This window comes from Aegilops tauschii, chromosome 2 (genome assembly GCF_002575655.3).
Source record: "Aegilops tauschii subsp. strangulata cultivar AL8/78 chromosome 2, Aet v6.0, whole genome shotgun sequence".
NCBI classification, from domain to species: domain Eukaryota; kingdom Viridiplantae; phylum Streptophyta; class Magnoliopsida; order Poales; family Poaceae; genus Aegilops; species Aegilops tauschii.
The window spans coordinates 35,474,390-35,486,395 of record NC_053036.3 but is presented as its reverse complement, the minus strand read 5'-3'; the positions used below and the strand labels follow the sequence as shown (position 1 = coordinate 35,486,395).

The 12,006-nt window shown below is 42.4% G+C and overlaps 1 protein-coding gene across 1 annotated transcript; it reads right to left on the bottom strand.

The window, feature by feature from the left end:
- Nucleotides 1–4,842: 4,842 nt before the first annotated feature.
- Nucleotides 4,843–8,390, bottom strand: LOC109785629 (probable flavin-containing monooxygenase 1). The gene is made up of 5 exons (XM_020344226.4): nt 7,884–8,390; nt 6,397–6,634; nt 5,982–6,157; nt 5,504–5,856; nt 4,843–5,422 (listed from the first exon to the last, which is right to left on the bottom strand). Exons 1-5 carry the CDS (start codon nt 8,322–8,324, stop codon nt 5,071–5,073), a joined length of 1,560 nt encoding a protein of 519 aa, XP_020199815.1. The 5' UTR covers nt 8,325–8,390; the 3' UTR covers nt 4,843–5,070.
- Nucleotides 8,391–12,006: the final 3,616 nt, after the last annotated feature.

The window sequence follows — 12,006 nt, the reverse complement described above, 5'->3', positions numbered from 1 at the left end:
GGGAAATTAAAAATTCATCCCCCAGTTTAAAAAAAGTCGTCAATTCAAAAAATGTTAGCTGAGTCAAAAAATATTCATGAATTCAAAAACTATTCATGCATTTCAATAAATGTTTCTCTAAACAAAACAAATGTTTGTGATTTTTTAAAGATGTCCTAATTAAAAAAAGATGTTTGTCAATTCAAAAAGCTGTTCGCCGATTCAGAAGCAGTTTATGTCTAGGATTTGATTATTTTTTGGAAAGTCTTTATATATCTGGGCATTGGGAGTAGTTCGTGGTCGATGAGATTTGGTTTTAAAGATCTAAATATTCCCTTGCGCGAGACAATGGCAAGTGTGTCGTGCAGTGGTAAGCTCATTGCCTAGGAATTTACCACGTTGAATGCATTACGATCACGTGGACATTGTGTCCATCATCAACGAGAATGAGAAGAAAGATATGTGGCAACATGGTGAGCCACCGTGTTAAAATAGATGACACTCATATGTCTTGATATTGAGTCATACTTATTTGGCTAGCATGTGTTTTTTGTGTCTCCCGTTGCAACGCACAGCCCCTAGGGGGATTGACTACCTACATCATTAAAAATCTTTTATCTATTTATTATTGTCATAAAAATTTGATGTCTCATGTTCTTTGCTTTCTTGCATCATTTATTCTTAGTTATCAATCTGTAAAACTTATGACATATTGATGCAATTTGCCTGAACTCGAATTATTTTATTTTGGGTCTATAAATTTTATGATTTTGTTGTTGTTCACCCGTTGCAACGCACAGGCACTTTTACTAGTTAACTAATAAATACCATAACATTTTATTATATGTCATACAAAATATACCATTGGATTGGTATTCTTGAAACAGGCTTTCGGCCGCTTATACAAAAGAAATCACCACATCCCAACATCTTGTCAGAGGTATAAAAGAAAAATAAAATGTCTAGGACAACAACATAAAGATGCCCAAAAAAGTATTAAAAATAAAGTTTTTCTTAGGATCCTTAAAATTAACGTTTCTATTGTTCTTGCTTTTGATATAGCTTACCATTCACGCCTAATGGTGTAATTTTCAGGCACACAACTAATGTATTATTAGTAAAACATACTTTTCTTCCCAGAATAGTCAACATACTTATGAGCTTGTCAACCCAAAACGAAGTGCCGTTCCAATTCAGGCGGAAGGATCTGAAGCTAAGAAGTATCTGAAACAATAGAGGGTATCTGAAAACTGTCCTGAGATACTTTCTTGTGGAGTATTATACATTATGACACAAAATATGACAATGTTTGCGTGCCTTAGTTTCCCCGTTGTAGCTAGCTTACTCTAATATATACGTGGTGAACTCAAAATAAGGCGTTTCTATTCCCACAGAGAAAATTGAGGCATTTCTATAGCCAGCATGGAAGCAAATATGACCTAGATATCTCCTCAAGTTCGGTTTGATTCAAAGCTATGGATCACTAGAAATGATAAACTTGTGCTAGTTGCTCTAGTTTTCAGATACTAGCACATACTCCGTGATTTATAGAGCGCCACATTAGGCACGCTTCGGTGGGTGCACAAGCCTGGCGAAGAGTGATCTCTTCAATTATCTCACAACACTCTAGTTACTTCTTACCTATCTTATGTCCTTGAACTTTACAATAGCTCTCACTCATGCATGGCTGGCATATATATTCTTTCTTTGAAAAAGATATAATCAAAGATTCTGCACTTGCAAGTGTTAATTCAGATCAAAGGGAATACAATGTTGAATGGCCGGTACTGTTTCTTCAAGCTTCAACATGAGTAATCTCTACTCCTATAAAAGACTCAGTTGGCGATGATGGTGTGTCTGCCACACGTCATTTCTGACCATTAAATCCGCATCTAACGACTGTGAGGTAAGATGTGGCCTTTTTTGCAACAATAACCCACTTCTCTGCTCCAATTTGCAGAAAACTCCCTAATATCTTGAAACCAACCACATCCCTCCCTCACCTCATCAGAACAGTTCGAGGAATATATTTGGAGTGAAACATAATATATTTTTAGTGATATATGTATATCAAAACTAGAGTTTTTTCTTTCGAGTTTGTGAACAAGCATTATTCTACTTTGGATCCGTTGCAACGCACAGGCACATTGCTAGTATCATGTTACATGTGTCCTACTATCATGCTAAGGGTTTTGGATGTTATGTATTACTTGTCATATCAATAGTTCCGTTAGAACGCCTGTTTGGAACAGAATAACTTAAATGTAGTAGTAGGAAAAAAACATGAATTGAGATGTCATGTAATCTACATTTGTACAGTAATCTAAAACACATGAATACTCCAACAAGGTCATTTTGGATACCACACAGGAAAAACTCGGAAATTCAAGACACAGTCACACAAATGGAGAAAACATTAGGTAAGACCTCATGTTTGTTTTCCTACAAAATTCCTTTGGAATTTCCCCAGTCCATATGAATTTCATAGCAATCTTGGTAAGCCCCTATGTTCCAAATGGCACGTCTGATTTTTTAATAAGGATTCAATCCTTCAAAATTCCTAATAGATATTGGAAAACAAATCATGATCGTTAAATCTACAATGACATAATAGTTACATAAATATAAGCACCACAACCTATTTTCTCATAGAAGTAACATTGTTTTTTCCCGCAAAAAAAGAAGTAACATTGTTCATTTTTATACTAAAAGACAAATAAATTTGTTGTGAGCGCAAAAACATAAAAAATTGGTGACATTTTCCTCACTCGCAAATTGGATATCCGGACTGATTCAACCTTCACTCATTCCGCATAGGTCACCATCGCAAAACTAGGCTATAATCCAACTTTCACCCCCCCCCCCCCCCCCCCTAGAAGGCCTGCACGTATAGATTGATTTTCAGATGGCATTATCACAACACTACGAGCCGTTCGTAGTTTGCATCTGGGAGTGCGATTTTCTTTCACGGCAAGAAGATTGATTATGCACATACATCAGACAGAAATACAGCTATGTAGAATCTCCTGTAAAAAGAATTAAAGACGAACTGCCAATTACTCGCATCAAAATTTTCATACCTACAAAAAGCTTAAATTTAATGGTCCATCCAGATCAAAACCCACAAAGCTGGATCAGATCCTAAAGGAATGGATCTCATACAAGCATGGACCCTAACCTTCAAGTTGAGCGTCGGGGTGACCGGACGACAAGGTCATGGAGGAGCAGGACAGATGGGCTGCAGCGGCCAGGTGCCAGGGCTGTCAGGTTTTCCGTTCATTCCAACCACGTCTAGGTCTTTACGTCTACATTTTACTTTTAAAGATGAGACTTTTTGTGTGGCAATTAACCGCGGCGTTGAGAATTCAATCATGTCGAAAGACCTTGCGTGGTGGAGTGCCTAGAAGTGGACAAGCAGCCTATGATTGTATGCCTTAGTTCCCTATTGCCTCCCAAGCCTAGCTAGCTTGCTAGCATATACGATGGAGATCAAAATTAAGGCATCACTATTATTATGGGAAAAATTTAAGGTGTTGCCATTGCCAGCATGGAAAGAGAATATGACCTAGCCGTATCTCTCATCAAGTTTGGTTTAATCCGTAACTATGCATCACTAGCAATGTAATACCTTGCTGCTCGCGCTAGGTTTTCAGATACTATCACACACTCTGTAATTTATAGAGTTGATGCAGAGGGTGGGAGAGTGACCTATTCCATTATATCTCAAACCTTTGTTACTTCTTACCTATCCCGTGTCCTTGAACTTTAATATTGGTCTGACTGATGCATGACTGGCTACATGTCTTCTCTCTGAAAAATACGCAATCAAAGATTTTGCTTTTGGAAGTGTCATTTCTGATCCAGGGGAGAACATGCGTTGAGTGTCCGGTACTCAATGCCACCACACCCAATGAAAAAAAACACCCTCTCGCGTCGCGCGCACGTGGCAACGGGGAGGGGACCCTAGATCTCCACCACCGGGCTGCCCTCTTCCTCTTCCATTCTCCGTCCTCACCGTCGCCAGAAGGCACGGCCGAGCGATCAGTGTTGTCCACGGCGGGGCCTCTTTGTCCCTTTATGCATTGGGGATGGCGCTGGCTGGCTCGCCCTGGGCCAGGGTATGGCTCTGGTGTTGGGTGGCGTGCAGGCACGACTGGCACACATGTATGGTGGCAGCGTGACAGGCGGCACGGTGGTAGTTCGCGACAGGCGGTGGCGGCTGCGGGTTCGGCTATATCCATCTTCCGGGCAGTGCCAGCCGCGGGCTACCGCCTCTGCCATGGCGGGCTCAGCCGGTGGAGGTGATGGCGTGGCTATTGTGGTGCTCTTCCAGCGGCGGTCGTGCCGGCTAGGCTTGGTCCGATGAGCTTAAACAACAGTGGAAGGGCGGTGCAGACATTTCTCGATGGGCGTGTTGGCTTTTTTCGGCGACTGGTTGGTAGTCCCTGATGGATGTGGATGGAGGCCGACGGTGGCCCTCCATCTGACCATCTTACATTTTCTTGGATATTAGACAATATATGTTGCGAAGTTATAGTCCATCATATTTTCATTATTATATAATACTTACCAAGTTTGAACTCTTCTGTGTAGTCTTTGCTAAAAGATAATGTAAGTATATATGCCACCCAAGGATAAAGAGAGTACACTATTTCAAATGATCATGTAGTTTTTGTTTATATTATTTTTATCTATTTGAGATGAGTGAATTTCCTCTCGCTCAAATCTTACATATGTATTGTTATTGTTTCGTAGCAACATACAAGCAACTAGCTAGTGATTAGTAATACATAGCAAAAGTTAACATTACATATAATTCTACATAGTGATATCATTGAATAAAAGATTTCTAAGAAGCGCAGATAATGTTATAATTGTGCCTTGTAGTGATATCATTTCTTTCTTAGCATTGCATATTACAACACTAGATTCTTGGTGGACCAGGAAAACCACCAACTTGACTACAATTAATGTCCAAGAACTGGTCCGGCCACAATACCATACAACATTATAACAAAGTAACCATGTAAGTATGTAAACACGATAGATCTGGTTGAAACTTCTATAGGAGTGCAAACATATGATCTACTATTACTTTGGGTGAAGATTAAGATAATCACAAGGACCATAAGGTTCAAATAATTCAGAGAAAAAACCCTTCTTCCTTCTTGGATTGCATCCCATGTCCTGGCATAGTTGATCATTGTACCAAATATTAACAATTCCAATGCATGACCTACGGAAATAGTCTCGAGAGTAGCGCTTCATGAACTTCTCCCATTCAAGGACATCCCTTTCCATTTCTCTGACACTTGGTAATCTGAAACCACCATCCATAAAATGTGATATCCACTTGGCCATAAGCTCGGCTGTATATATATTTGTCAAGCTCTCCGAATAGCCGATCACCGCGAGCTGTGGAATCTTAGGATGGATGCACTCCCTAAAAAAGGAATTAACATACTCTTCGAAATCAAGAAGTTGAAATTACATAAATATTATGCATATATAGCGAGGTGATTACCTATAAAGTGGTACGGTCATTGATGTTGAGCCAACGGCTATACTCTGAAAGTATTCTGATGTGAAAATGTCCTTGATCTTTTGATCACCCTTGAATCCAGTTCCGAAGATAACAATGTCACTCTTTATTGGAGTACATTCACCTTCAACATGCACACCTTCTTCGCAAAAGCTGAATGTCTTTGACTTCTTAAGGACGATGCTACCTTCCTCCAGATTCTTGTAATGATCCTTTGGTGCAATGGCAGCCACACATGCCACTAATCCCTCAAAAAAGCTATGGTCAGGCACCATGTCATGCTTCCTCATTGCAATTGAGTAGTAGCTCTCAACAAACTTCGAAATAATCAACCTCTACTCAACACAGACAAGGAAAACACATGCATGTATGGGTTTAATCCAAGACAAAACCATTTAAACTTTTAACAAGAACAAGTTCAATCAGAATTTAATACAAAAATTGTAACATGTAGCCCTACCAGTGGAGTCAAGACAGTAGCCAACATGTTGAGGAGAAAGCCTTCACCAGGCTTGTGAATAAGTAGTTCGGCGAAACGGGTGAGATAGAAATTTGATATGTGGACGCCCCAAGCATAGTAGTCTGGTATAATCCAACTCTTTGTTCGTACTACCATCGTGCACGGTTTTTCGGTACCTAAAAAATCAATAAACAATTAGCAATAAAGTCATAGCCTTTCTATTCTTGTTTTATTGAGGCAACTACGGAACCCAAGACAATAAAATTAAGGTAGACAATGGCGCATTTAATAAAGCATAAAACGTCTACATATTGTAACGCTTAGGTTTAGTACTCTAATTAAGTTTGATATATCAACCTTCATGCAAGAGGAAAGGAGATAATCTTATTGTAAGAAAATGGCAGCGTCTACATACCATTGACGTTTGCACACTCATTTGCAATGTCTACTGCTGATCTCAGGTAGCCAATAACAGTCACACGCTTGTCCTTGATCATATCTCTAGCATTTTTGCCTCCCATTTTTGAGTACTCCATGGAGTGGATCACTTTCCCGTCAAACACTTCTGGGCCTTTGCCAACTGGAAATGTAGGTATGTTGGGCACACCACTGAACCTCCCAACACAAAGGATCACAAAGTCTGCCTTGTGTACCTGAAAAGAGGGGAAATAGAATTACATAGACAATTTGATTTATGAACATTGTTTCATTTACCTGGAAGGTTAAATCTAGAAAAAAATACCCCGAGTTAACAAAATACTACTCTCTCCGATCCATATTACTTGTCGCTCAAATGGATGTATCTGGCACTGAAATACTACTAGATACATCCATTTGAGCGACAAGTAACATGGATCGGAGGGAGTATTAAAAAAAATCTTGCTTATCCCTTACCCAATCTATACGCATTACATTTGGAAGATGGTGCACATATATTCCCTGATTTCAGTTTTCTTGGTGCAGCGTGTTTTCATAGAAATATTGATGTTATGGTACCTATGTAGAAAATCTTAGAGAGTAACATTTCCGCAGTCCCAATGTTATGTTGCCTGTGTAGAATAAAAAACATTGTCTGAAAGTTTAGTTGACTCCTTATTTGCTTCCAGGGTATAGTCTGATTGTAGGATTACCATCGATTGTATCTAGGTGTTTGTCGTGTTGTTTGACTGTAAAAGTTGGACATCCTACATAATTAAATAGGTGGTCCTCGCTAACTCATTTCTCTCAACATGCAAGGATGCATATGATCGGTGCCGGGAGATTTTTTTTTCAGATGCCGGTTATGTGTCGATGGTAGAGGAGTGGTGGTACTGTAATAATTCGCGGAACCGTACTTTGTTATTATTCCCTTACTAGGTGTCACGATGAATGAATTCATGGTTGCAGTGACCTCAGTAGCACCCCAGGCCCTGGGTTCGACTACCGGTGGGAGCGGATTTAAACAGGCCTGAAAAAAAATCTAGAATAAAGGACTGCAGGGCTGTTGCCCTATAGTAAATAGTAAAAAAAAGTCTATGATTCCTGCTCCTAGTTTTTTCCCTGAGATTCCAAAGGCTTGTGGTTATCCAAGCTTGAATCTAGAACATCAAAGATGAGAGGTTACTAGTACATGGAGTATCACTTGAAGTCAGAAGATCAGAAAAGTAGATGATGATTTATTCACTTCGAGTGGTCACATGGGGGGTAGGTGGCACCTCCATGTGGTGTGACTGTGTGAGTGTGACGTTCATGTGCCGAAAAATCACATTAGTAGGTGCAGCATATATATCATCCTATAAAGTCCAACGAATCAATATCACCAATAGTGCAGTGCATTGTTCTCAGCGCACAAATGGTGCCGTGTAGCCAGGGGCAGACACAGTATACACCATGGAAATATGTGCAAACATGTTGGATCCTTACCTCCACGAGGCCGTCCACGTCGGCGACCGTGAGCCACCACTCGCCGTCGCCGGACCCAAACGCCTCGCCGCACCCAGCCCAGTGCTCCCACGCCTCCACCTGCTCCTCGCTGACGCCCACATACTCCATTCCGACCACCCTGCGGCCGAACCTAATGCAGTCGAGCACGCCAAAGTGCCGCGCATAGGCGTCGAGGTAGTCGGCGACCTGGCGGTGGTCGGGGAACACCTCTGTGACGGACTCCGGCCACGGGAAGTCGGAGTACTGGAACATGGGCCGCGGCGTCTGGAGCCTGGTGCACTCCGGCGCGTGCGCCCACACGCCGCCGAGGACGGTGTCCGCCTCGAAGACGGCCGGCCGGCAGCGGCGCTCGAGGAGGTGCTTGCACGCTGCCAGGCCGCTCAGGCCGGCACCGACGATGGCCACCCTCTTCTTGTCCATGGCAGACCTTGTTGTGTATTTGTGCGACGGTGTGCCACAGACTCACGGTGAGAATGGCATAAAGCTGTGATGACTCAGCGTGGTGGGCTAGCTGGTGGCATAACGAACGAGCCGTCTCTTTCAACCGCTCGTACGCACGATCCACCACCACTCGTGTTTAGCACCTTCGAGAGACTCACGTCAGGACAGCCCGAACGTCGCCATCCTGTCGCCATCCTCCCTCCATCTTCATTTCTCCGCAAGCCCGCTTGTGCGGCCCAACCTCGCTGGGTGTTGGATTCGTCCTAAACTGGATTCCTTACCCGGCCCAGAGAAACGGCGTTCTAGAATAGTGCTGGGTGTATGGTTGTATATTTACATTTTTTTAATAAAGGGTGTGTGCATAAATGAGAAATGTCCTGCAAAGCAACCATACCACTCAGTAAGCAAGAAATTGTGTAGACATCAACTGGAGTCAAAAAATGCTTTCAGTGCTAACCGGCGGAGGAAGACACTCTTCAGCATGTCTCCTAAGAAGAGAGAAACCACCACGGGCACTCGTATCTGAAGTTGTCAATGTCTTGCAGAAGGAATGTATGATGCCTTTCTCGAGTTCTTGTGGCTCATGACCCAAATTTGTGAGCTCAACTTAATAATTAAGGGGATTCAAATCGGGAAATTAATGAATGTACATGTAAACAGGAACATGGAACAGAACTAACAAAGTACACTGCTACATGAAAACATGAACATGAAACAAAACTAACAGGACCACTGGGCCATCTCGTGGAACATCTGACATAGGGTTGGGACAATAATCAAGTTAACTCAAATGCCTCCAGCAGAAAATAAAAAGGCTCCATGCATAAAAATGTAATAAAAAATGAAACCTTTATCCGAATCAGTCGATAACCAAATGAAGTGGCATATGGAACAGGCTTAAATGTTTGAAAAATCATAAGATGTTATTGAATCACCTGACTAACCTCTTCCTGGTGAGATGACAGATGAATAATTTCATCGCCTGGACTAGGGAGCAACCGGTGCAGTAACCACAGATGATGCAATATAAACTTCGTGTCCCTACAATGGAAATGAGTCAGTTTCCTAGAATAGATTGCTAAAAACACTGGCTAAATGATTTTGGAAGGTTCATTTTTTATTAGTCACCATTTTTTTTACAAAGCAACAACTTCAAAAGTTTTTTACCTGATACGGATTAACTGTTCTTTGCAGACGAACAAAATCTTGCACGATGGATTGACTCTCTGTGTTATAGATGTTGTCCTGCAAACAGGCCTGACTAGTCTTGTGAAACCCAAAACAAAAATCTTGCAGTCCGAACAATTATGTCTTTAGAGCTTAAAATTCCTACAAAAAAATGCAGAGCATGTCTGAATTTGCATGAAACAGAGTTAAGTTAGAGTCGGGAGGATATCAGACGTCGAGTACTGCATGTCCACGGCAGCCAACTTATAGTCAATTTTATGCAAAAACAGATTTAACTTGTAGGTGGGTCTGGACAGTTTGTAATTACAAAAGATCAAAAGCAGGTTAAAAACTTAACTAGCAGCTTCAGTCTTGTCACATTTCCATTTGTACTATGCTTCCGCAAAAACCTGTGCAGACCCTGCTAGACTTGCTATCAGAAAAATATAGAGCCACAACCAAAGGGACCAAATGTATCCTCAAACCTGTCGAAAGCCTTGAGCTTGAATCTAGGCAAAAAAAGATGCTATGTACACATTCTTAACCATCTGGTCTATCATGTAAGGAAAGTGCATCCTATTCTGAAACAAAATAGAATATATCTTTGATTGACCACATTTTTCAGAATCAAAGTAGTCTGAACAAATACTTTTAGTTATCCAGACAAAAATCCTATAGAGATCTTAAGAAATAAAAACTAATCTCCAAACATGAATATTTTGAGAAGTGGGAGTACATGTTGCTAATATACCTAGGTGCAGAGCACTCCCTTTCTCAGACTCCAAATTATATTCACATGGCCTCCTGCTCCAAGGCCGAGCAGCCCCACTATCCTCTAGAGTTTATTGTTCCAAGCCTAAACAACCCCCAAATCCTCCATGGTTTAGTGCTCATGTAGGATAAATGGCTTCTTCAGGAAAAAAGGGAGGAGAAATGACATAAAAAGTGACATGCAGAAGAAAGAAAGGAAAGAGATGCAGGCATCTATAGACAAGCTTCCGGCGGATCGTCTCTCCAGCGCCGTGCACGAGGGATGAGGTCGACTACGGCAACACCACGGACTGCTCGACCTCCTCGTCCGTTTTTGTCCATCCCCAACTTGTCGCCACCCTGCGTGGGCTTCAGATCGACGCAGACGACGCCGTGGAGCGGGGGTAGCGTGACTGGACTGGAGGCGAAGCAGGACCTGGTGTCGCGGGCGAGGGCGCGGAGCTGACGATGCCTCATTCCTCTCGCTCATGGCTTCCCGTAGCAAGGAGGCGCCGCCGACCGCATCGACCTCGTCCGGGTTGTACTCGTCTTCCCGCGGCTTGCTTGGGACGAGAGTTCGCGGCGCCGCCCGCCTTCTAGCTCTAGCTGATGCCTTGCCGTTGGGTGGTGGGGAGGAGCAGAGCCGCACCTTGGTACGGGGGAACCGGAGGAGCGATGGAGCAACGGCGACGGCAGCAACCCTAGGTGGGGACTAGGGAGAGGAGGCTACCTGTGAGAGATTGGAAAGAGGCCCTGCCCAATCCATGTGTTTTCCCCTTTTCTTTCTATCTCTCGATGTTGCATAGTAAGGGGAGGTCGTATCTGGAGTAAACAAGCAATCCCTACAACAGTAAATATCCCTACATGGCATAGCCCATCATCCGCCTCTTCCTGGACGCTTATTGTGTTTGATTAAGTAGGTACAAAGCATGATAAGTATTCATGAGGTCTTTACATGACTATACTATGCCTTCCAGACCAAGATGTCCAAGTGTTAGGGCTACCAAAATTGAGAAAGATGGTGCTAGCCTGGTACTTATGGTATGAGCGCCATAAGTTGACACACGGAGAAGAAACACAAAATGCTGCTCAAATGAATATGACGGTGAGATGTTTAGCAGCTAACTATATTATCTCATGCAGCTCAAGGGCCAAAGTGAGATTGGATACTTGGTTGAAACCAAGACATGGCTACGTTAAATTAAACGTTGATGTGGGTTTTGACATGGACACTCTATAGGGGACGGTTGCAGCAGTCATCTGAGACCATCATGGAAAGTTCATTGCAACCGTCAATGAAAAGATTGATTTGCTTCTGCTGAGGGGCATTTAGTTTTCCGGTGATTAAGCAACAGAATGTTGAAAATTTGCAGAGTGGCAAAAGGTGTGTACTTGCATGTGCAACACATCTGTGAAGGGTTGTGCACCTTAGATTCTCGTTGCGTCCAAAGCCTATAGCTGGCTAGCTCTAACATACTTTGGAGATCAAAATCAGGGGATGTTCCGTTTCGAGAAAAAAAATCAGGGGATGCAATTGCCAGCGTAGGAACCAAATATAGTCTAGCACGTTCAGCGAGTTCAGCTAAATACTAAGGCATGCATCACTGGAAAAGAGCAATACTAGCACGTAATCTGCAATTTATAGAGCTGTCACATGCATGTGATGATGCATATAGAGGAAAGCAGAGTGATTGCCACTATCTAAAACAGTAGTTAGTTCTTACCTATCTTGTGTACTTGAACA